Here is a 25,971-nt window from a genome sequence, read left to right as displayed (position 1 = left end):
TCCGTACATCACAGCACCCCAATTCCTCCCTCATTAACAACTACCTAGCCAGCAGCACATGCCCCACTCCTGCTCATTCGTTACTCCTGCAACCCACTACTTGCTCAATCCTCTCATCACACCCATCAATCCATAAAACGGTGCTCTTACCTCGGTGGTCATTGTCCGGAAGTCCACGGTCCTCCTTAAGGGCAAGTTGGGACTGGAGTCCCAGAACACCAGACAGTGCCAGAAGCCCTGAGGCACTTCCCATACTGGCCAGTTGCATGCCAGAGTGGGGAGCCATTGGAATAGAAGGAGTGTGGTGGGAGAGGTGATGAGCCTGCAGTTGGTGCTGGGGAACAACAGAAATACTAGTTAAATGAAGTTGGAACACCAAGGTTAAAGTTAGAGCTTCTATTCGAGATGAGGCTTTTACAAAGTGAGGGCATGGGGCAGAATTTAAAGAAGAGCAGAGATCACGTAGATGGGGCGATGAAAAATACATGACGGCTACCACAGGGACATGTGGGGGTGAATTCAATGGAGGAGTGGGGCAAAACACTGAGGGGAAACAAGACAGATCAAGCAAGGCATGTGTGGAAAAAAAAAAGCGCATGGACTGTGGTAGTCCGACATATGATGCACAACATTAGTGGCTGATGAGCAGGTCCTATGTGGGGGTCCCTATTGTAACTAAGTGAAGAATGGGCAGGGTACATGGGAGGGCAGCAGGCATGAATGAGAGGTGGAGTAGAACTAGGGCTGATCTTAAGAGAAGAAAACAAGGATGTCAAAGGGCTCGATACTGCGAAATGTGTGGGCAGATCCCCTCGATAGCCAAATGGACAAAGCTGAAGTGAAGGCAATAAAACCATTTTGGAGTAATAGAAAAGCTGAATACATGCAGCATCGTTAAAGAAACGGCTCACTTGTATCACTAGTCTGGAAGCCGCACACCCAAAAAGGTACTTCAAACTAATTTCAGCTGCAGCGCTTCAAAGAATTGGTGTGGTACTCCAATTGTGCCATACTATGGTTTCCATGTAGTTGGTGCTTGGAGAAATATCATTAGTAGAGACTGTGTCCTCTATGAACCACGAAACATTTGTTGGCGAGTAGAACACTAAAAAAGTCCACTGAATTCACCTTTATCAGGATACTAAACATGGCAATGTGTAAGAGGCCTATCGTGAGGCTCTACTGGTAGGCTATGTTATAGAAAGGTAAGGTGAAGAGTTTATCCATTAAATTGCAGATGTGTTTCCTTTTTCTCATGTTCTCCTGTGGTTTTAGACGTCTTTGCTGCATTGCCTGCATTATTCCCTGCCATTTAGCTCAATTTACTTCTCTCCCAATTTCACAAGTCCATTTTATACAGATACGCTTAGTCATTGGACCAGATAGATTTTGTTTTTTCCATAAAGACGTAAAGCCACATCATTTGGCTGCAACGAATAAATTCAAATCCCCACTCAAAGAGGAAAGAAAAGCCACACCAGTCCTGCGTTGCACACATCAAGGCAGCCCATGAGGTTGGGGCAGAGCGAGGGCGGTCATCTTTGGGTTGGTGGTTGTGTTGCTGCCTTGGCTGGTGTTGCAGTCCTTGAGGTGCGAGGCCTGGAGTTTACCTGTGCAGTGAAATCTGCCATCTTCCTTGGCGGTTGAGGGCAGGGCGGCAGTATGGAAGGAATTTAGATTGGCCATTTTAGGATGACTGCCTATATTTAAAAAATGTTTCGCTTTGTAGGTCTGATGGCTGAAGTTTCCCAAATGATCATGGGATCAAGCGCTTCCTTCCTGTCATGTGCTTCTATAGCAGTATAAGAACAGCCGGCCACACTGAGCGCGCATCACAGCTCTTCTCTGCACCTCGCCTCAATGTTTGCAGTTATTTTCCTCGTTCCTTGCGTGCCCTCTTTGATTGAATTCTTCCAGCCGATTACTTTTTTCTTCAGGTTTTCTACCCAGAAAAAGAATCTTTGGATTGCTGCACATATCTATCTCCAAGTCCAGAGGGACAGTGCAGCCGCAACAGGGAAGGGCCACTCTTATCTCGACATCAAGGAGGCAAGAGGGCCCCACCAAACTGGACACCAGCTTGCGGTTACATTGCTCACCTCTGAACTGGAACTGCCACAGGGATTTCAAGTCCCGGCCTTGAAAGGAAATATTCATTGCATACGTGTTGAAGGGAAGAAACTCTTAAATGTGCTCTATCGCTAGTACTAAATCCTCCAGTACACAATATTTATTTTGGACAATACTTTAGAAAAGTAACAACCATTCAAGTCAGATAGTTCTGTTTTCAAAAAGTATACTTCGGTGTTATGTTTGTGCATTTAAGTTTGCATTTCTATAAAAACCTGTGTAATCAGTATTTATTGCTGCTTTATGGCTTTTACAGAGTGTAGCCTGAACATTCTGCCTTGACAAGCTGGTGAGCCACTTGTTCCTGAAGCCCTGCTCTGGTTGACCTTACACTAAAGGTTCCGTTTGCTGGCGTATTGCAGAGGTGATCTTTGGGCAACCTCCCTCCCAGAATCATTACCACATTTAAGCTAAAATAAAGGTCTTACAGGATCGTGTAACCCTCCTATGGTGAATGGGATCCAAATATTTATATGTTCGGGGTGGATTGTATGTTATGTTGAAGGTTCTTCTACTGCTCACTGTCGCCACCTGCGCTGTTTCTTGGCTCCCTTGCCGATCTATAAAGCTGAGTGGAGAGGGTTGGTTAGTAGGAATGAGCGGGTGAAAAGAGCAAGTGCGCTGTGATGTGCTGTTGGCAGCTTCAGCTCGGTTTACACTGTTCGCTGAGCGTGGGTGTGTTTTTCGGCTGGTAGCCGATGTGCTGTTGGGCGAGGCTATGTGTGCTTTGTTTAGTTTTTGTAGTGTAGTGCCTGTGGTCTGCTGTGCTGTATAGGTCTAGTGTTTAGTTCAGGGTTTGAGAGGTGTATGTGGAAAGTTTTTAGTAAGGTGGGTTAGTGGCAGTGTCCCATTTTACCCCTCCTGACCCTCTCTTTTTATTTGACTGTGGCCCATATCCCTTCCTATTGTACTTTCCGGTGTGTTACAATTACTGCTCCTATGTGGTGTACAGAGGTGTGGATCCTCCATAGTAGTACCTTTCTCCCCACCGTGTTAAGACTATGGGCTGCCCATATCCCTTCCCCTACCGTATAATATGGCGTGTAGCAGTTGTCCCCCTTACCCCCACAGGTTCCTCCGGGGAAAGGCGGGGGGGTGTAATGTGTTCCCCATGCCCTGTGGTCAGACCCCGCCCTCTCGCCGGTTTCCCTTTTGACACACTTTAGAGAAAGGCAGGTCTAGGCCTTCCCCTCATCCAGATGCCTCTCTGTCCCTGTACTACACTCCTTCCCAGCCTACTCCCCAGTCTTTGTCAGTTTGTGCTCATTGTCATGGTGCATATCTGTTCATTAATTTTTGTCCAGTTTGTAGTTGAAGAGCCAGGTTTTTAGACGTTTTCTATATTTTTGATGTTATTTCACTAGGGACGGAGTTTTAAAGATAAGCAAGAGAACACTGATCTGCCAAGATTTGTCCTTGTGTATGGCTTTGGCTCAAGACGGATGTCATCGCTGGATCGGAGTGTTCTAGTCGGCTGGTCAATGGCGATTTTCTTTTGTATGAATTCTGCTCCTAGGCCATAGATTGGGCCAATGTAGCATCCTTGGTGCTGGAGTGATGTGGTCCCTTCATGAAGTTTGAGGAGAAGTCTGGCAGCTGCGTACTGTATACGTTGCAATTTATTCAGTAAATAGTCCAGCATTCCGAAGTATAAGCTGTTGGCGTAGTCTATCCTGACATGAGGGAGATGATGGACATTGTTTTGTGCGTGAAGAAGAGGAATGGTAGAACATTTTTAATTGTGTGTAGAAGAAAGAAGCATTTCTTGATTATCGTGTTTACATGTGGTTCCTGGGTTAGGAACAAGTTACTTACCTGTAACTGTTGTTCTCCAGCATGGGTCTGGCATGGATTCACATGCTCATGAATATTCCCCGTCGTCAGGCTGGGAATCCTCGGTAAAGAAAAAATCAGTATCAGTTTCGTTTCTGATCTGTCTTTCGTAGTAGTAACCAAACACTGATCTCTGCGTCATACTGACCACAGCCAATGACTGCCCTCTACCTAAGCCCCGCCTCTGGCAGCCATCTTCAGATTTGATAGCACGGGAAGTGGCAGTATGACCAAGTGAAGAGCCGCAGAGGGGTAGGCGGGAGGGTTCGCATGTGAATCAATGCCAGACCCATGCTGGAGAACAACAGTTACAGGTAAGTAACTTGTTCCTTCTCCAGCATGGGGTCTGGCATGGATTCACATGCTCATGAATAAAGAATACATAGCAGTACACACATGCACAACCACGGGAGGTGGCAAAGGCTCAACATTAAGCATTACATCAAACTCAACATTAAGCAATTCTTACCTCCTCACCAGGCTCACCTTAGGCGAACAGGTTGCGCAGCACTGCTTGGCCGACCCTGGACTCCTCCCTGGAATCCCGATCGACGCAGTAGAATTTCGTGAAGGTGTGCGTCGACCTCCACGTAGCAGCCCTGCAGATGTCCAGCAAGGGCACACCAGATAGGAACGCCGTGGTAGCTGCGATCGCTCTGGTGGAATGGGCTCTCGGACGGCCAGGCAGCGGTCGGTTTGCCAACCGATGACAGTACATGATACAGCCGGAGAGCCATCTGGAAATGAGACCTTCGAGAGAGCCTTCCCCTGATTGACAGGTCCAAAGTTCACAAAAAGTTGTGACGTCTTCCGAAAACACTTTGTGCGGTCCACGTAGAACTTCAGCGCTCTAGCCACATCCAGCGAATGCAAAGTCCTTTCGGCCGGCGACGAAGGCGACGGGAAGAAAACAGGCAACACCAAGGGTTCGTTGAGGTGGAAGTCCGACGGCACCTTGGGCATGAAGGAGGGGTGCGTCCTGAGCACTACCCTCGTGTCGTGAAAAGTCAAGTACGGAGGCTTGCAGGAAAGGGCCTGGATCTCTCCCACTCGTCGTGCGGAGGTGATGGCCACAAGGAACGCTGTTTTCCACGACAAGAACTTCAACGGAGCCGAGTGCTGAGGCTCGAACGGAGGTCCCATGAGCTTGGTCAGCACCACGTTGAGCTCCCACGCCGGGGCCAGAGCCTTCACCGGCGGGAACGATCTGCACAGTCCCTTCATTAATTCTTTCAACAGACGATGAGACCACAAAGACGTCCGGCCCGTGGTTCTGGTGTATCGGGAGATCGCAGCAAGATGAATCTTGATGGATGCGTGAGCCTTTCCAGCCTTGGCCAGCGTCAGAAGGTACGGCAGTACCTGGGGAGACGTAATCCGTAGAGGGTTAATCTTCTGTGCGTGGCACCAGACAGAGAACCTCTTCCATTTGTGTCCGTAGCATTTAAGAGTTGAGGACGCCCTGGCCTTTGCAAGAACCTCTCTGCAGTCGGCCGGTATGTCGTATCCTCCAAACTCTAACGCTGCAGGAGCCAGGCCTGCAAGTTCAGCGACTTCGGGTCGTGATGGAGGATGGCGCCTCCTTCCCTGGAGAGAAGATGCGCGTCCACTGGCAGCTTGATTAACGGGGACGCTGACAAGTCCAGAAGGTCCGGGAACCATACCTGCCTCGGCCACGCATGTGCGACGAGGATCATCCTGCACCGTGACCTTTTGAGCTGGTTGATGAGCCGGATCAGCAATGGCAATGGAGGGAACGCGTATAGAAACAGGCCCTCCCAGGGGAACGAGAAAGCATCGCCCATGCTCCTCGGCTGGGGAAACCTGCTGGCGAACCTCCGGCATTTGGAGTTCGTCGCCGTCGCGAACAGATCGATCTGGGGAGTGCCCCACCGTCGGAAGAGGCGGTCCACTAGATCCTGTCGTAGTTCCCACTCGTGGCACGAGCGCAGCTCTCTGCTGAGCGAGTCGGCGATGGTGTTTTTTTATCCCTGCCAGATGAAACGGCACCAGAAACATCCCTTGGGCGACGGCCCAATGCCACAGATCCTGCGCCTCCTTGGACAGGGCTGGGGATCTGGTACCGCCCTGCTTCCTGATGTAGAACATGATGGTAGTGTTGTCGGTGAAGATCCTCACCACCTTGCCCTTGAGGGACGGAAGGAAGGACCCGAGGGCCCAAAACACTACACGGAGCTCCAGGACGTTGATATGGAGGGACTTCTCCGTAGGAAGCCAAAGGCCTCTCGCGTGCAGATTTTCGGTGTGCGCTCCCCACCCTTCCAGGGAGGCATCCATGGTCACTGTCTCCTGGTGGCCGGGGGTCTGGAAGTCCATGCCCGCCGTCAGATGCGCGCGGGTGCCCCACCACCGGATCGCTCGTCGGAAACTCTCGTCGAGTGTGATCCTCTCCTCGAAGTTGCCCGTCGTCTGGATCCAACGCGCGTCCAGGAACTCCTGTAACGGGCGCATCCGAAGCCTGCACAGGCGGATGAGATAAATGCAAGACGACATCATTCCGAGGAGGGATTTGATGGACCTCACCCTGGCCGCGTCCGCAACCAGCATCCGCTGCACCTTGCCCAAGATGGCCCTCGTCCTTTCCTCCGACGGAGAGGCCAGAAGCGACACTGTGTCGAGCTTCGCTCCCAGAAACAGTGCGTCTTGCGAGGGCACCAGGTGGGACTTGGCTTAGTTTATGGAGAATCCCAGGTCCGTGAGTAGTTGGACGGTTCTTGCCGTGTGCTCCACGGCGAGCTCCTTCGTCTTTGCACGGATGAGCCAGTCGTCCAGGTAGGGGTAGACGTGGATCCCCTCTCGGCGCAGCTGCGCCGCCACCGGTGCGAGGCACTTGGTGAACACCCTGGGTGCCGACCTCAAATTGAAGGGAAGGGCTTTGAACTGGTAGTGACGCCCTTGGACCACGAACCTGAGAAACTTTCGGTGTCCCTTTAGGATGGGGATATGGAAGTAGGCATCCTCCAAATCCAACGAAGACAGGAAATCACCCTCCTCCAGTTGACCCAGGACGTGTTGGAGGGTGACCATCCGGAACTTTTGTGCCTTGATGAATTTGTTCAGTCGTCGTAGGTCCAGGATGGGACGCCATCCTCCCGTCTTCTTCTTCACAAGGAAGTATCTTGAGTAAACTCCGGAGTCCCGAAGCCTCTTTGGGACGAGCTCGATGGCGCCCTTCTTGAGCATCGCCTTTACCTCCAAGAGAAGTTGAGGGACGTGATGTTCTTTCCTGGCCACAGGGGGGACGCGCGAACACCTCTTTAGAAACTCGAGCGCGTGACCATGAGCTAGGGCGTCCAGCACCCAATGGTCGGTGGAGATGGACTCACACGCGCTGACGAAGCTCGCCAGCCGGCCTCCCACCGGGGTGCTTCGGTGGGGGCCTGACCCCACGGCCGGTTCAGTCCTGCTTCGACGAGGCTTTGACGCCTTGTCCTCCTTGGCGACGACGGCGGGGTCCGCCTGACTTGCCTCGTCCCCTGTAAGCTTCCTGTGACGACGAACGGGCCGCTTGACGGTAGGTGGAAAATCCGCCGCTGGAAACTTTGGAGGCACCCTGTTTGCCTCCGCCGCTCCGAAAGGGCGGCCGCCGTTGCTGGAGAACCCCAAGAGCCCGGGCCGTCTCCGTGTCCGCCTTGATGGCTTGAAGGGAATCGTCCACTGTTTTTCCAAACAGGTTGTTTCCGTCGAACGGCATGTCCAAGACTCTGGTCTGCACGTCCTGACGGAAGTCAGTAGCCTTGAGCCATCCACGCTGCCTAAGGCACACGCCGTTGCCCAACTGGTGAAATCCAGTGTCAGCGATGTCCGTCGCAATCGTAATGGCGTTAGCCGACGCCACCTCTCCTTCCTGCAAGATCTCTAGGGCTTCCGCCCTCTTGTCGTCTGGTAGGAAGTCCAGCAGGGGGGCCAGTTTGTACCACAACTCCCTGTCGTAGCGGGCTACGATAGCCAAGGCGTTGGCCGCCTTAATCGTAGTTGCTGCTGACGAGATGACTCTGCGTCCCATCGTGTCTAATTTCTTTCCCTCGCCGTCCGGCGGGGAGGTAGACGTAGAGGCCGCGCCCCCCCCCCCCCGCTTTCTTCCTGGCCGCCGCGGAGACGACCGAGTCCGGGGTCGGCTGTGCCCAAAGGCACAAGGGGGCCACGTCCGGGACCCGGTACTTCTTCTCGTACCGATTCCTTCTAGCCGGCGTCGTGGATGGGTTCTTGAGGAGGGCGAGGCCCTCATCCCAAATATCGTCCAGTAGAGGTACAGCGAGGACCGTCTTCCTCTTGGCTTCGCGCCGTTGATAAAGGAAACCTTCCTTCTTCTCTTCCGGGCAGAGCTGGAAAAGCTCGGATGCCCTGGCAATCATGTAGTGAAACAACCCAATCTCGTCGGGCTTAGAAGCCCGGGTGGGAGGTGACGACGGGATATCCTCGTCGTAAACCTCGTCGTCTGTACCCGTCGCGGCCGTGTCAGTCCCCGTATCCTCCCCACGTGTCGTGGACGGGGAGGAGGGCTGAACAGGGCGCGATGGCTGAAAAGGAGGTGGAGGATGAATCCTTCTTCTAAGGGCCTGGCTCCGGGTCCCCCGTCGGGAGCGGTTCCTCCGTTGGTGGTAATGGCAATCTCGTCCTTATCTCCGAGCATAAGGACTGAATAGCCAACAAAATGGCCGCCGAGTTGTCTTGCGGCACTGGTTGAGGGGAGTCCGACGGGCGGTCAGGAGCCCCGTCGGCACCCTCGACGTTCTCGTCGTCTCCTACGTCGGGGTCCCTCCCGACGGGCTGGTGGTCTTCCACGCCAACGCCGTGGCTTAAGACTTCGATCAGCTCCTCCTCAGAGGTTGAGGCCGAATCCACGACGACCTCCTGCCCCCCCTTTTTCTTCTCCGTCGGAGGTTTCACGGGGGTCCCGTCGATGGGCATGAAAGAGGACTCCCTCCGCGGTGGCAGGGAGACTCTGGGCCCCGAGGTCACCACCACTGGTGTAGCCTCCACAGGCTGAGCCAGGGCCGCCGCGACTGTCTTGATAGAGGCCTTGGCCGGATGGATCAAGGCTTTCACCACCTTAGGTGCGCTCACCGCCTTCTCCTTGGGGGGAGGGTCACCGCCTCGCTCCCCCTCCGATGGGGCCTTTGAGCTAGACCGGGGTCTCTCCAGGAGCTTCGCCGGGTGCTCGGCCTTCCTCTTACCCGAGCCAGAGCGTTGGCTCGTGGTTGATGGCGCCGGGGAGGATGCGCCCTGCCTGGCGCCCGTAGAGCCCGACCGTTCGGCGCTCCCGGTGCCAGCGGACTCGCGGTGCTTGGCCTTCTGTTGGACCCCCGTCGCCGGGGCGTCCTCAAAGGTCTTAGAAGACCGCTCAGACTTCTTCTCGCCTGACGGACTCTTTCCTTCCAACCAGTTGGCGAGACGTTGATGGCGGTCCTTCATGGTCCACTCCGACATATTGCCGCAAAACACAGTCCTTCTCCACGTGCGTCTTGTCCTCATGTAGGCAGTAAAGGCAAAGGGAGTGTTCGTCCTCCTTAAAGACATTCTGAAGCTGGCATCCAGGGCAGACCCTGAACAGCTTTCCGGGCGTCGAGCTTCCCTTCTCCTGGGCCATGTCCGAGATGGGCCTGAGAAACTTCTGGAGTCCTCCAAAAGCGTGGCTCGACGAAATCTTCACCCTTGCGGGGCGTAGACGAATCTGACACGGGTCCCCTCTAATCGGATGAAGAGACGTTGGAGCTTGAGGCTCTTTTGACCGAAAAAAGAGAAATTTTTCTGAGAAAAAACTTGAAAAAAAGCATTAACGCTCGAGAGCAATAGCGCAAGGATCCCAACACTTGAACGTGCGGTAAAAATCTGAAGATGGCTGCCAGAGGCGGGGCTTAGGTAGAGGGCAGTCATTGGCTGTGGTCAGTATGACGCAGAGATCAGTGATTGGTTACTACTACGAAAGACAGATCAGAAACGAAACTGATACTGATTTTTTCTTTACCGAGGATTCCCAGCCTGACGACGGGGAATATTCATGAGCATGTGAATCCATGCCAGACCCCATGCTGGAGAAGCTCATTGTCCATTAGGATTCTCAGGTTTTTGATTACTTTCGATGGCATGGGTGATGGTCCCAGTTCTATGGGCCATGGGATGTACCGGTTCCTTCCTTGGATGTTGGGTGTAGTCATGATTTCCGTCTTGTCCAGGTTGATTTTGAGGTTGTTAGTGTTCATCCATTGGTAGAGTTCCTTGAGACAGTCTATTAGCGTTGCGTTCTCCCGTTCTTCAACGGTTTTGTAAACGATTTGGGCATCATCTGCGTAGTTGTAGCAAGTGAATTTGTGTGTTTTTATGAGGTTGATTTGTGGCGTCATATAGGTGTTGAAGGAGTGGGGATAACGAGGATCCTTGAGGTACCGCACAGGTGGTGTCCCGCGGTGTGGAATTGAAAGGTTGTCGAAATGCTGCAGAGAGGTCCGGGAGTAACAATGCCGAGTTCGGGCTGTAGTCTGCTTTGGTTTTTAGGTTGCCCCATATAGAGAGAAGTGTGTCTCCGTACCTCACATGGATCTGAAGCCAACTTGCGATTGGTCCAATAGTTGGTGTTTTTCTAGGTGTTCCAGTGTTTGTTCATATACATAGTTCTCTAACAGTTTTGTGGCATAATGTTTGAGATCAGTTTGTAGCTTGAGAGGTCTTCAACATCGCCCGTTGCTTCCTTGAGGAGAGGTTTGAAGTACGCAGATTTGAATGCTCACTGTACTTTCCCCGTTGAGAGTGATAGGTGAAAGAGGCTTAGGTAACATTCTGATGGTGTCTTTTGATGGATGAACATAAAAGGATATGAAAGTGTAGGCATTGATGCTGTACAGCGTCAAGCTTTTATTACAATGTTATTTCATCTGTTTAAAGAAAGACTTTTTTTTAAAAAATAGGTGTACTGTTATCTTGGCAAATCAATTTTAAAGAAGAAGAATCAGTTCATGGGACAGGAGAAAGGCGAGTCCATAGTCGCCCTTCCTTTATACTATTGGGAGTTCCATCTTGAGAGGAAGGGACCAGAGTATTTTTAGGCAGTAGCAAGTGTTTTTCAGCTGAGTGTGCATCCACATAAGTGCATAAAGTCACGCTCCTCCAGGTGCCACCCCCCTCAATCACCAGGCCCCTTAACCTTTCTACATTCCTCAGCCGTACCTGAAAGAGGATTAGTTTTAGTAGGAATTGTGGGGGGCATATGGGGGAATAGGGGACTATGGACTAGGAGGACCATAGTCACGACAGTAACTTACTTTTACTTCCCTTCCTTCTAAATCTTGAGATATTACCAAGATAGATAAACCATAAGGGGAGAAGAACCTGTGCTCCTAACCAAAAGAGGTTCTGTAATACTGGTTCCCACTGTATGCACATCTGGGATTATGGGAGGGATAAAAGTCTCCAAATAAAAGCTCTTTGAAATGCAGGATACAATACACCTAGCTATAGTTGCCTTAGAATCCAGCGGACCACAAGAAGCCCATTCATAAAAGAGGGAGACCTCTCAGAAATTCTGCACGACCGAGTCATGTCCAGACAAAACTGGAGTACCCTAATAACATCCAAACTATTTGAAGTACGCTCTGCTTCCAAGGAAGGATTCTGAAAAGAATTAGGTAAAGATATTTACTAATTAGTGTGCAGCAAATACCTGTAACATTATTGTGGGTTTAAAAAGGCTTGAGGAAAAAACGTGCACTTGAAATAAGTGTGAAAGTAGAATACGCCATTTGAGCCAAGCCACACATGCCAAAGTAGCACCCGGTAGCTACTACTGGAAGTTAATCTCCATTTCAAAGCCACAAGTGTAAAGCATTGCGAGTGTGCCTTTAGCCCAAATGCAAGTCTTTAGCTCCAGAAAAGTGAAGAAACTATGTTTAAAACTGCACTGCCGTGTAAGATGGAGTCAATCTAAGATAGACAGTTCAAGGTTGCAGACAACCGAGTACTGGTTTCACCCTTATTAGAGATTAGTGTAGCAGGTGGCCAGTCCAGTGTGCTATATGCTTGCCCTCCGAGGAAACGCACACACATTAAATACCCCAGAGGGGTTCAGCAGGGATGCATTTTGGCACCCATTTCATTCTCCCTATACATAAATTCGATATTTGTAAGACTGCAGGAGGAAAATGGGGATCCCCGAGAATGGGGAGTGAACGTGTTAGGGAGAGTTTTCATTTCTGTGCTGCTTCCGTTCAACCTTAGAAACCCCCAGCTCTTTTGCTGGACTTGGGACTTTCTAATTTTAACCCTGTAGTGATCGAGAGCTTTTTCTCACTGATGTGTTTTTACCAGATTTGGATTTTGTGTTTTCACTGTTTTTGCAGTCTAACAAACTCCAAAGGCATCTGCTTTTTGTATGGTGACGCACAACACCTTCAGTGTAGTGTCACAGAGAAATCCTTTAGATTTCTCATAAGGTTTAAATACCTTTTCTTGTGTGAACTACAGTTCCCAGGAATAGTAAAGTGAAATTGACTTTACTTACCTTATCTTTGTAGGTCCAGCACAGCCGATCTTATGTGGAGTTCTGAGGGGTTACTTAGTAGCCCCTTTTCCTACTTATGTAAAAAATGTTAGGTTACCGTCACTACTTTAAATGACTGGTGGCAGTGGTTTAATACTTCCTACCATTGTGCTTTTCTATCGCAAGCTGAACCCTCAGCTGCAGAAAAGCACCCATGGGTGACCATTTTGTCAAAATGGCCCGGTCTTTTTTTCGCAATTTTCTGTTTGGGAGGTCTTTCTTGGGTTTTACTCTGTGCGTTGTGATGGTTTGAGCCCTTTGTCTTGCCTTTGGCGGGCTTCAGCCCTGAAGCAAGCCTCTGGCTCCAGTGTGTCTGGAAGCGCAGGATGTAAGGGAGGGTCCCAAAGATCCCCTGTCCTTTGTCTCTTGCCTGAACGCAACTAGTCCTGTGGCTGGCTGGCTGTCCTTTCGGGACAGCCACCCTGCTGTGTGATTGACAGCCTAGGCTGTGCATGAATGGGAGTAACCTGCTTAAAAGGAGAGGGTTTTTGGACTACAGGCAGAGTCGACCACTGGGAGAAACACCTGGCGTAGAAACCGTGAACGAAGCTTGCTGCAACCTCCAGGACCTTTGAATTTCCTGGTGAAGCCCTTCTGCTGTGCCGACCCTTTTCACCTCTACATAGAAGCTTCAGACGGAACGACTTCTCGCCTTGTGCTAGTGGGGCCAACTAACCCCCCAGACTAACACTACTGGACCACCATCCCCGACTGGCTGTGCTTCTTCGTTGCTGTGAGAGCCCAATGCCACAGTCGTAGTCTAGTGCAACGTCTGCCACTGAACAATTCCGGCTACACGCTCCAGGAGACTCATAAGGACCATGCAGAAGCAGGACCTTCAGATCCAGAGTCCCCTCATTAGCAGAAGAGAGTCCAACCGGTGTCCAAGATCTGCCACTGTGCTGTTTTCTAAGCGCTGAAATCGTGAAGTGCCGCTGAACCGTAAAGAGCCCAGAACTGCAAACGACCTACCACTGCAGGAGCCCTGCAAATGTCCTCCTTTTTGTCCCCACGACAGGCTCAGGAACCAGGGTCTGCACTGCTGTAGCAAGACAGACTTCAGCTGGACCAATCTTCTTCAAACCAGAGGTACTGTTTAGGTTTCGGGTCCTTAACTTATTGCCTTTAGCCGGGCTGTTGTCAGTTGTGAATTGCATCGGCTTACCTTTCCGAGTTGATTTCAACTCTCTTCTCACAGGCTTAACAGCTTGTGCCCCTACAAGCGATTTTTCTAAAAACTCTAACTTTGTGAAAGACTTTGATGTAAGAAGTACATCAGATCCATAGACTGTGTCCCAAGTGACTTTGGCTGTCCTGGCTCTATGAAGACTCTTCTAGTCCATTGACTTTTACTGCTTGTCCCCGATAGGAGGTAGCTTGTTGTATACTGTTACTGCTACGAAAGGCTAGATTTCATTCGAAGATTTAGTTGTCCTCACATTTACTAAGAAACTGTCTAAGCTTTTTCCTTCCCTAACCTTTCCTTTCTGCAACCTCAGAATCTTCAAAGTGTACTAGTGCAATATATAAATACCATTACTGTCCTTGTGACTGAAGTCACATCAGGATGTAGAAATTGCATAAGAAGCATATCCAAAGATAACTACTAACTTGTTTTGATTCTGAAAAGTAATTTTAAAGTACATTTACATTGTTACAATGAATTGCATTTTTAAAGAACACTTATTTACAAATTGATGTTAATTAAAGATAAGTGAAACCTTTAGTGTAAGTGTTACTTGCCTACTTGCATTTACGGATTCCATTTGTACAGCTCACATTTACCCCCCCCCCCACCCTTGAGATAGGCCTCGCTGCTCAGTCACACTATCAATTTGTGTAGTACAGACCTATACCAAAAGGTGGCTGACCCAATACCAAGCAGATAAGTGTTATGTATACACAGTGTGACTGTAGCAATTCTTACCCAACAGAACGTATCCCCGTTTTGTTTTTTGCAGATGCCGTCCTTCTGTCCACTTCTCCGATGGGTTTGCGGCACGCCCAAAGCACGTTTGAAATTAGGATTAGAAATCAATGCCTCAAAAACTAAGGCTATGGTTTCCCCAGTACAAATCGCACGGTCAAAGCCTTTAAACGTGCGGGCAAATGGTAGTATATATTAGAGCTGGTGGATTGGTACGCTTACCTTAGGATCCGATTTTCAAAGGGGGGACAGTGGGAGAACCAGGTGATCAAGGCCAACAGCATGCTAGAGAAAGCCAGTGGGGCAATCAAGGTTTATTATGCAAGACATGATAGGGGGGCGTTGGGTCCGGCTTTGGGTCTTTACCAGGCCCAAACCAAGACAGCGCCTATTTATGGGGCAGAGGTTTGGGGCTATGCGGACTCATCAGCCATGAGAACAACTGAAAACAAATTCCTGAAAGCCCTCTACTTGCTCCCCCCAAAGCAACCCAACGAGTTCCTCTTGTATGGAATGTAACCTCCCGCCAAATGATACGGAACTGGCAATTAGACCAGTTTTTTATTGGGTTAGGATCTGTGGTAGCCGGGAACTTGAGGAATATCGCCAGACCTTGGAATATGTGTCATCTCTGATGGGTTGGCAGAAGATTCCCTGGCTAGTGCATGTCACACATTGGCTGACCTATCAGGGGCTTTCTCTCTACTGACAAAGTATGCGCCAGATGAAGCACAACAACAGAAAATAGAGTTAAGGATGCCTTCAGAAGATATAAGAAATCAAGAGCTAGAACCCACACACTTGCTCTGGCCACGGGCCCAGCGTAACTTGCTATAAAAGAGTCCCAGGGGTTTGAAAATTACTTGAACATCCTTAATCCGTCATTTACTCAGGCACAGTACATGAGGCTACGCCTGGGATTGTTGCCACTACGAGACATAAATAAATAGTGGGCAGTGTCGAAAAATTCTGTGTGCCCGCTGTGCATAAATGGGGTGGAAACAATGTTGCACTTCCTATTATGTGACAAACTGAAAGAACTTAAGAGTAATGTACTTTGATACCCCTGTTTAGACTACGTGATGTCTGAACGGTTAGCAAAGCCTTCCACCTATGTAAGGTGGCTCACTTTGTCTCTAAATATATTCAGAGAGCCTGGCTAAGGAGGAACAAGGCCCTTGTGGGTATCCTTGTAAGGATTTGAAATGAACAACCCCCACACCTAAAAGCTGTACCCCTGATGAGAGGACTACTGACCTGGGTTTGTATTGTTAGGTCTAATTTTTTATTCCATTTTATCAAATGGTTTAGAGTTTATGATTTCATGATTATGTACTGTTAGGATGTTCAGTGTTTATTTCTTGTTGTAATGCTAACCATTATGGCTTACGCCAAACAACGGTTATTTGGACTGACTGAGAAAAGAAAGACAGACACCAGGGGAATAAAAGTTTATTAAAAATGTAGCGCAAGCTTTATTTATGTGTTCTATGTGTGTTTGTGCTTCAGGGAATTGGTGCAGTCACCCTGTGGGAGACTACATAACACTTATCTGCTTGGTATTAGGTAACCCACCTTTTGGTATATGTCTGTACTACACAGGTTGGTAGTGTGACTGAGCAGCCAGGCCTATTTCAAGAGGGGTAACTGTGAGCGGTAGAGCTGTAGCAATGACATTTGTCAATACGAGTAACCAAGAAACATACTCAAGGTTTCAGTTATAAATATTTAACATCCAGTTTTAAATGAGAATTCCTTAAAAAGGCAATTTGTTTAACAATGTAAATACACTTTAAAAATACTTTTCGGAATTAGCATAAGTTAGTGGATAATCTTTGGATATGCTTCATACACAATAACTACACCCTCAGGGGACTTCAATCACAAGGACCGTAATGGCATTTATATATCACACTAGTTATATTTGGCAGACTCTGTGGTTGCAGAAAGGAAAGGTTTAGGGAAGAAAATAGGTTAAACAGGTTCTCAGTAGATGTGAGGGCACTTAGATCTTCCAGTGAAATCTAGAAAAGCCTTTCCCAGCAATAACTGTCTAAAACAAGTTACCACCTATGAGGGACAAACAATGTCAAAGCCAATGGGCTGAAGAGTCTGCAGGGGACCAGACAGCAAAAGTCAAATTGGACACAGTCTATGGAGCTGAGGCACTCCTTAAATAAAAAGTCTTGCACAAAGTTAGAGAGGTTGTAGAAATCACTTGTAGGGTCACAAGCTATTAAGCCTGTGCGAAGAGTTGGAATTAACTCGGAAGGTAAGAATTCAAAACTGAGAAAAGCACAGCTAAAAGACTGTGAGGCAAGTACCCAAAGTCTAGGCAGTACTTCTGGTTAGAAGAGTGGTCCAGCTGGATTCTGTCCTGTTGCAGCGATGCACCCCCTGGGTTCCTGAGCCTCAGTTGTGGGGACAAGAGGGAGGGCGTCTAGAGGGCTCCTGTGGCAAAACTTTGGAGGTGGTCGGCAGCTACAAGCTATTTTTCGGTTCAGCTGCAATTCGCGGTTTCAGCGCTTAGTAAACAGCACCGTCACAGATCTTGGATAACGGTTGGGCTTCCTTCACTCCTAGGGTCCTGCACTCTGGTGAGGGGACTTGAGCTCTGGCCGTCCTTCTGGAGGGTTCCTTGTAGACTCCTGGAGCTTCTGGCTGGATTTAACACTTTCAACACGACTACGGATTTCTCGGCCCCTGGCACTGGATTCTTGCAGCAGCGAAGAAGTACAGCCAGTCAGGGAAGATGGTCAGGTGTAGTTCGTCTCGGGTTAGTTGTTCCCACTAACTCAAGGGAAGAAGTTGTCCTTTCCAGAGGCTTGTCTGTCGACTTGCAAAAGGAGTTTCAGCACAGCAGCAGGGCTTCACTGGGCAATTCAAAGGTCCAGGGGGATGCAGCAAGCTTCGCTCACGGTTTCTTCATGGGAGGTTTTCTCCCAGTGGTCGACTGTGCCTCTAGTCCCAAATCCCTCGCATTTTAAGCAAGGTTCTCCAATTCATGTAAAGCTTAGGCTGTCAATCACACAGCAGGGTTGCTGTCCTGAAAGGACAGCCAGCCAATCGGGACTGGTTGCATTCAGGCACTCCTCCCGAAACTCCCGTGTCCTAACACTGTGCCTTTCCAGACACACTGGAGCCAGAGGCGGGCTTCAGGGCTGAGATCCACCCAAGGCCAAATGAACAAAGGGCTCAAACCTGGCTCAACACGCAGAGTAAACCCCAAGAAAGACCTCAAACATAAAATGGCAAAAAAAGAAGACCACACCCACGGGTGCTATACTGAAGCTGAGGGTTCAGTCTACGGTAGAAAAGCACAATGGTAGGAAAAATAAGCCACTGCCACCAGCGATTTAAAGTAGTGAGGGTAACAAGAAAATGTTACATGAGACTGTAGGATAAGGGGCTACTAGGTAACCCCCCCAGCACGCCACATACGATGGGGTGTGCTGGACCTACTCAAAGAGAAAAAGTAAAGTCAATTTCACTTTACTATTCTTGGGAACTGTAGTTCACACAAGAAAAGGTATTTAAACCTTATGAGAAATGTAAGAGTATTTCTCTGTGACACTGCACTGAGGGTGCTGTGTCTCACCATACAAAAAGTAGATGCCTATGGAAGGCAGACTCCAAAAACAGAGGAACTGCATAATCCAAATTCGGTCCAAATACATGACAAGGGAGAAAAAGGTCTCACTCACTCCAGGGTTAAAATGAAAAAGTCCTAAAGTCCAACAAAGGAGCTGGGTGTCTAAGGTTGAAGGGAATTAGCGCTGAAATGAGAATTCTCCCTAAGACCGGAGAAAAAAAGAAAATAGAAAACACAGCTCCCCTGCCCAAGAAAGGGCTAGGCAGGGGAGAGAAGAAAAGAGCCCCGAAGGATTAAAAAGAAAAAAACAGCTGGAGATGACAGTACAAACATAATTTAAAAAAAATAAACATTTTAAAAAAAAGTTTACCTATGGCCATTAAGAACAACCCCCAAAGTCACCCCCTTGTGGCAAGCGAGGTGGGCCACCGTCATCAAAATCCTCCCTGGCTGCGCATGACAGGAGCAGCCCAGGAGATGAAGCAGAGCAGCACAGTGGAAGCTCGTTCCACCCCAGAGGGTGGAGCAGTGAAGATATAAGTAGCGGGTTGGCCTCAGCGGCCAACCCGGGTCAAGAGAGGAGGCAGTGAAGTCCCAGGCTGCTCCGTTGAGCGGCCCGGGTGAAGAAAGCTTCGGGTCACACAGCAGAGTAGTCCAGGTGAAGACACGGTTTGCCCCCTGCATCCAACTATGCGTTTTAGGGGGCGGGCCAGGAGGAGGCCACTGGAGCGGTGGTGAACGTGGTGGTGTCGCCATGATGACGGGGTCACCACCAAAAACAAAAATGGTGACCCGGTTGCGGTGGGGAAGTCGCTTGGTACCCCCCCAGGTAATGGGGCCCAACCAGAAATAACAAATACTGTGGGTTCGACCGTGAGTGAAGGTGGACCCCCAAATCAAACGGGCCCACTCAGAAATAACATTGATACCGTGGGGTGCAGTGGTGAAGTGTGGGCAGACTCCCACAGGCACAGGGGGTTGCCCTGGAGATTAAAAGAGCAGGCTGCACGGTGACTATGGTGGCCCCATGTGGTGCAGAGAGCCACCCTGAAGGGAAGAGCAGGGGCTAGGCCCCAGACATCAGTTGGAGAGAAGAGGGGTCTGGCCCCACACATCCCTGAGGAACAGGTCCCAGTCACCAGGAACAACAGGGGCAGTTTTTCCGCTGTGGTACCATAAATTGTAGTTCCTTATTGAAAAGGGCATTAGGCATGAGTCTGAATCAATGGGTATGGGTTCTGAGGATGTGTTTGATGGGGATGCACTGGAAAGCATGAGAACAGTTTTGAAGAGGTTTATCTTCAGTCTAATTTTCGTCATCCACGAATCCACTTCTGCAAGGCATCTTTGTAGATCTGGCACTGACTTGAAGGATTATTTTCCAGTTTGAAGATAATTTGAGTTTCTTCTGCATAATTGTAGGGGAGTTTAGATGGGCTGAGGAGTTCAAGTAGTGGAGTTTTGAGGATGTTGAAAGGAAGCGGTGTGAACGTCTTGGGGGTACTGAACAATCCAATTGCTGTGGCTCGGATCTGATTGGGGTCATATTAGTGGCTATCGTTATGTTGTTGACGTAGGAGGTGATACACCCTATATCCATTACCTTGACTACAATGTCTCCCAACGCTTTTAGAAGTAGCTTGTGATTTGGTGTCAAAAGCTGCTGAAATGGCAAGAGGACCGATTTGTCATCCACATTGTTCTTTAGTGTATCCAATAGTGAGGACAATGTTCAATCTGTGCCCTTCCTTGGCTCTAAAACCATGCTGCGCCTTATAAAGCAGGTTATTTGATTAAATTTCCAAGTTGACAATATATGCATTTTCTTTAGTATCTTCCTGATGATAGGAGTGCTTCAGTTTGGGTGATAGTTTGCAGGGTCATTTATATTTGTTTTCTGCTTTTTGAAGAATGGCTGGACGCAGGTAGATTTTAATAGTAATGGGCCAATCCCGGTGGTGATGGTGTTACAGAGAAATGATACATATGCAGCATTTAAATTCTTCATTTATCTTGAACATTTCGAGTAGTGTGATTTTTACGCTTTGTAGCTATTGATGTTAGAAATATTTGTCTGCTTGTAAATTCATCCAGATTTTCTCCTATTCTCGTTCTTCATGCCTGTAAACTTGGTGTAGAACATTTCACAACATTCTTCTGTGATTTTTTTGCGTCAATGTGTTTTTATTTTAATTGACTGTTCATTACAATTCGCAAGAGAAATATTTTTTGTAAGACATCAGGTAAATAAAGAATAAGGTCAATTAATTTGGAAACGGCGTAGGAGTTGGAAAATAAGACGTCGCAATTCACTATCCAATGTTCGAACAAATTCTGAATAGAGGGCGCTAGTTAATTTCCAGAAACTTAACAAGATTTTCCTTTTCTCCTCTTCCTTCCCTCTCCCCCTCCCGTGCCAACTCTCCCTCTGCCACTGGGGCCTGGTCCCTTCAGAGTCATACAGGGGCCAGACGACCCCCTACCAGTCACCAACACTTACCCTTGGTCTCCATTACCCAGACTAGCCCAAACTGGTCCTCCCTGTCCATCGCACTCATCCTCCCATCCCCCTTTTCCCTCTGGTACTTGCAGCCTTGGCACGTCTAGCACTTACACGCCCCCACCCTTAGGCCACCCCACTACTGCACTTCTCCCTCTACCCCCTTCCCCCCTGCACTTACCACCTCTGTCATGCATTTGCATGGTAGGATTGTTACAAGGCTAATATAACCCTTTTTGTTCTACTTTTGTGTTTCCCATGCTCCCCCCGCACCCACCATCTTGTCTTGTGGCACCTGGAAACAACTTTGTTCATAGACGCCATACAAATGTGCAATAAATGGTCCCCCCCCAGGTAAGGTCAGTGGGAGATCAGACATTGGCAATGTTCTTAATAGAGTCCGGTTGAGCATGTGCCCAGACATATCATTAGTTGTTTGGAATGTAGTCCAGTGAGATTAGCTGTGAGTAATTTTACCTTGGGACTGTTGTCATTTGAGGCAGACAAAGTCGCAAAATAATGTTACCAATTGATGGTCCACAGATAAACTAGCTGCTCAATTCACAAGTTTGTCTGCAAACATGCAAATGAAAGCCCCACCTTGCCACAGAGAACCCACAGGTTTGATGACCTCCCCGCCCTCAATCCCTCCAGGTGGAGAGAAATGCTCTTCCTCACCTCCACCAGGAAACATGGTACCAGACAGTCATTGCTTGGGTAATTTGCAGTAGTGGCGGTGCCCTGGAAGACACCTTGAGGCACCAATCCTCTACACAAGTCTGCCTAGTTTGGTGTTCCTGAGAATCTTGAAGGCCCCCGCAGGATCTGGAACTGTGCTCCAGGGCCCTCTGGTCCTGAAAAGGCATCTGGGCAGGTTTAGACAGCACCGGCAAATATTTGGCAGCCTGTTTACTGGTATTTAGAAGCTCTTCGTTCGTGAAAGAGCTTGTTTTTTGAATCTGAATTAAACTTGGTGGCACATCTCCACCAGAGAGCCCAGATTTCCTCAGTAACAGAGGCAGATGAACAGACAACCGCCCTTTCAGTCTTCACGCGCTATCCAAAGCCATTTTGTTTGCCATTTTGACATGCTCCACAGCTCCCACTTGGGATTTTGCCAGCTATGTGGATAACAGGGCGGCAAGGGACTCTGGTATCACCATTGGGATAAAGTGGTGACCTAACACCGTTGAGTGGGCCCCAAAACTAAATAACACTTGATTAAACCACCTAAGTGGGATCCTCAGGGTTTTGCCTGTCATATCCCCTGAATAGGAAGCTTCTGATTTGGGTGCGGATTTATTGGGGAATCAGCCCGGTCTAAGCCCCTGTGAGGGGATCCTCTGGGTTAGCCTCGCTAGGGAGAACATTTGAGTTGCACATGGCTTTTAGCTTCAAGCAAGGGACTTCAAAGTCCCCCACCCCCAAAGAAGATAAGGGAGGTACTAGGGGGAGGATAAAGGGACACCCTTCTGAGAAACCGATGGGAAATAATACCCAAGCCAGGGTGCTTTAAAAGAAAGATTGTTACTTACATGCTGCTACTTTTTCATTCTAGAAACTCTTTGAGATGACAGAAGAGGGCGAGAGAAGCAATCCAAGCAGTGCTGGAGTCTCCTTCCCAAGGTCCAAACAGAGCACATGTTGCAGAAGCAACACAGGCTCCACCGGTGCTCAGACTCAACAATTTGCCTCACAAGTGGGGACCAGAGGGAGGTAAAAAAGGAAGAAATCAAAAACTAGCGCAAAAAGGAATGCAAGGTGCACCGGAGGCCAGAAGCTTCGACCAGCAAGCTAGTGGCATGGGTGGAGGGGCGCAGAAGTGCCCGGAGATGCGTGGCACATGCAAATTAGCCAAATAAAAGTGGGATTCGATTCTGATGCCAAAAATTGCTCCGTTCTAATCCTTGTGAGCAGGAACTCAACAGTAGGAGGACGATGAGGAGGGCTGGCACACAGGGTGAAGGAAAAGATACCATGTAGGAGATGGGGACAGCGGAGTATGGACTGGTCGTTGTGGGGGCTGTTGATGCAGCAGGAGCCATGCACAACATATGTGTGTTGGTCAGGGCCCAAAGCAGGAGAGTAAGCGTAGAGAGGGGGTTGGCAAAGTTGTAGGACAACTTTGATAAATGGGTGGGGCCAGTACAAGACAGATGGAAGATTAGCAGGATTCGACTAGAGATGAACAGGGATGTGTAGGACCCAATCAATGGGAAATGAGCGTGAAGCAGGTCAAACAGCCCCACTGCAGGTCATGCATGTAGGGAATGGAGAAGACCTGGTTGGGGTGAGGTCAAAACGCATGACATGATTGGAAAAATAACAATGCAACAAAAATGAACTTTCAGGAGAAACTGCAGATCAGGATTTCGTGTTTCACAAAGCACAATGCAGAAAACGTGGGGGAAATCACAATCAAGGTCACTGTGTGTTTGTAGGTTGGCAGAACATAATTGCACGATAAACGTAGGACAAGGCTAGGCGACCACTGGTGAACATGTGAGGGGGATGGCATGAAACAAAAAGGGGCATGTGAGGGGAAGAGGGATTGACGGCATGGGTGGGGTATTGACTGGACAGGATGTGCATGGGTGATTAGCACGATAACTGCAGAATGAGGAGAGGATAGAAGGGACAGGGAGAAAATAACAGAAAATCAGGTCACGATTAGCAGCCTATACCCAATGACTGGCAGGACCCACTGGTGCGTGTGGGGAATAGTCAGGACATGGGAGGCAAGGGAGACCTTAATATAAGTGAGGAGGACGGAGGAGCATTTGGGACTCAGTAGAGGGGTTCAGTACAGGCAGGACACATACCCCAATTGCAGCATTCAGCTCAGCCATGGTCACTTGCTTGGCTCTCTCCACAGCCTGGAGCACCTGCTGCTGGTGCTGGGGAAAGAGCAGGAGGGAGGATAGAGAGAAGAACGATGGGTTAACATTACCTCTGCTGCACAGTCGGTGGGAAAAGGGAAAAACCTTGAAATGAAAGCTGCAGGGGACATACATCTCACCCAGATCTCAAAGGGTGCATCTGAGCATCCCATCTCCTCAAAGCCCCCCCCCCCCCCACAACCCCAACACTCATACTCCGATGCCAAAGTAGGAACCCTTTATAGGATCTCTATAGGGTTCCCACTCCACAAGTGCCATATCCATACACAAAACAAACTACATGGGACACTCCAAACCCGATATTACTACAAAGCCCATCCAGAATCCTCACACCTAAAACACCAATAGAGGGGCAGGTGGAGGGATGAAAAGCCATGATATGGAGGTGGGAGGGGAAAGAGCCACACAGGTGGGGTGGGCGATAGTGCAAAGCGCTGCATCGCCAGTGTGGGTAAGAGCCACAACAGTGGGGCGGCATAATGGTCGGGTGTGTGTAAAATGAGCCATTAATGATGTTGAGGGTGGGGTGAAGCAGGGCTGTGTGGTTGGGAGGGGGATAGAGCTGGCCTGTGGTGTAAGTGGTTGGGAGGGAGGGAGGGAGGGGGTCAGGGGTAGAGCTAGGGCTGAGGGGTGGCAGAGGGGGCTACATCCTTGGGTGAGGAGCCAAGGCTTATGGGTGGGTAGAAAAGCCAAAGTGGGCAGATGGGCGGGTAAGAGAGGAGTCCAGGGTTGGATGGGCGTATGGTCAGAGGAGGAGTCCAGGGTTGGATGGGCGCTTGGTCAAAGGAGGAGTCCAGGGTCGGTGGGGGGGGGGGAGCCAGGGTGGGGGTGGGTGTGGGGAGGGATGAGAGAGGAGCCAGGGTGGGGGTGGGTGTGGGGAGGGATGAGAGAGGAGCCAGGGTGGGTGTGGGGAGGGATGAGAGAGGAGCCAGGGTGGGTGTGGGAGGGGGTCAATGAGAGTGGAGCCAGGGTGGGATGGAGCGGAGCCTGGGTGGGGGGTGGGTGGAGGGGATGGAGGGGATGGGATGAGAGGAGCCAGGGTGGGTGGGGGGATGAGAGGAGCCAGGGTGGTGGTGGGTGGGGGTTTGAGAGGAGCCAGGGTGGGGGGATGAGAGGAGCCAGGGTGGGGGGATGAGAGGAGCCAGGGTGGGGGTGGGTGGGGGGGATGAGAGGAGCCAGGGTGGGGTGGGTGGGGGGGATGAGAGGAGCCAGGGTGGGGTGGGTGGGGGGATGAGGAGCCAGGGTGGGGTGGGTGGGGGTGATGAGGAGCCAGGGTGGGGGTGGTTTTTGGGGGGATGAGAGGAGCCAGGGTGGTGGTGGTTTTTGGGGGGATGAGAGAGGAGCCAGGGTGGGGGGATGAGAGAGGAGCCAGGGTGGGGGGATGAGAGAGGAGCCAGGGTGGGGGTGGGTGGGGATGATGAGGAGCCAGGGTGGGGGTGGGTGGGGGGGGTGAGAGAGGAGCCAGGGTGGGGGTGGGTGGGGGGGGATGAGAGAGGAGCCAGGGTGGGGGTGGGTGGGGGGGATGAGAGAGGAGCCAGGGTGGGGGTGGGTGGGGGGAATGAGAGAGGAGCCAGGGTGGGGGTGGGTGGGGGGATTGAGAGAGGAGCCAGGGTGGGGGTGGGTGGGGGTATTGAGAGGAGCCAGGGTGGGGGTGGGTGGGGGGATTAGAGAGGAGCCAGGGTGGGGGTGGTGGGGGGATGAGAGGAGCCAGGGTGGGGTGGGGGATAAGAGAGGAGCCAGGGTGGGGTGGGTGGTATGAGAGGAGCCAGGGTGGGGGTCAATAGGAGAGGAGCCAGGGTGGGGGTGGATGGGGTCAATGAGAGAGGAGCCAGGGTGGGGGAGGGTGGGGGTCAATGAGAGAGGAGCCAGGGTGGGGGTCAATGAGAGAGGAGCCAGGGTGGGGGTCAATGAGAGAGGAGCCAGGGTGGGGGTCAATGAGAGAGGAGCCAGGGTGGGGGTCAATGAGAGAGGAGCCAGGGTGGGGGTCAATGAGAGAGGAGCCAGGGTGGGGGTCAATGAGAGAGGAGCCAGGGTGGGGGTCAATGAGAGAGGAGCCAGGGTGGGGGTGGGTGGGGGTCAATGAGAGAGGAGCCAGGGTGGGGGTGGGTGGGGGTCAATGAGAGAGGAGCCAGGGTGGGGATGGGTGGGGGTCAATGAGAGAGGAGCCAGGGTGGGTGGTGGGATGGAGAGGAGCCTGGGTGGGTGGGGGGGATGGAGAGTAGCCAGGGTGGGGGTGGGTGGGGGGGATGGAGAGGAGCCAGGGTGGGGGTCAAAGAGGAGCCAGGGTGGGGTGGGTGGGGGTCAATGAGAGAGGAGCCAGGGTGGGGTGGGTGGGGGTCAATGAGAGAGGAGCCAGGGTGGGGTGGGTGGGGGTCAATGAGAGAGGAGCCAGGGTGGCTGGTGGGATGGAGAGGAGCCTGGGTGGGTGGGTGGATGGTGAGTAGCCTGGGTGGGGGTGGGTGGGGGGATGGAGAGTAGCCTGGGTGGGGGGTGGGTCTGGGATGGGGAGGAGCCAGGGTGGGTGGGGGGATGGAG

At 50.5% G+C, this 25,971-nt stretch overlaps 1 protein-coding gene across 3 annotated transcripts in view; it reads right to left on the bottom strand.

Moving 5' to 3' along the window:
* The window catches only part of LOC138569820 (transducin-like enhancer protein 1), a 654,895-nt gene that overhangs the window by 142,144 nt on the left and 486,780 nt on the right, over positions 1-25,971 (bottom strand). For 2 of the 3 annotated variants that reach the window (XM_069648175.1, XM_069648183.1), the window contains exons 7-8: positions 23,359-23,433; positions 151-334 (exon numbers count right to left, since the gene is read on the bottom strand). In XM_069648175.1, the coding sequence (XP_069504276.1) occupies positions 151-334; positions 23,359-23,433 (259 nt within the window). The remainder of the gene's footprint in view (positions 1-150; positions 335-23,358; positions 23,434-25,971) is intronic. The other variant, XM_069648192.1, reaches the window with a different exon arrangement.

The sequence above is a fragment of the Ambystoma mexicanum genome, chromosome 1p, assembly GCF_040938575.1.
Source record: "Ambystoma mexicanum isolate Mex_15411 chromosome 1p, UKY_AmexF1_1, whole genome shotgun sequence".
Taxonomy (NCBI): Eukaryota; Metazoa; Chordata; class Amphibia; order Caudata; family Ambystomatidae; genus Ambystoma; species Ambystoma mexicanum.
This window is presented reverse-complemented; position numbering and strand designations above follow the sequence as displayed.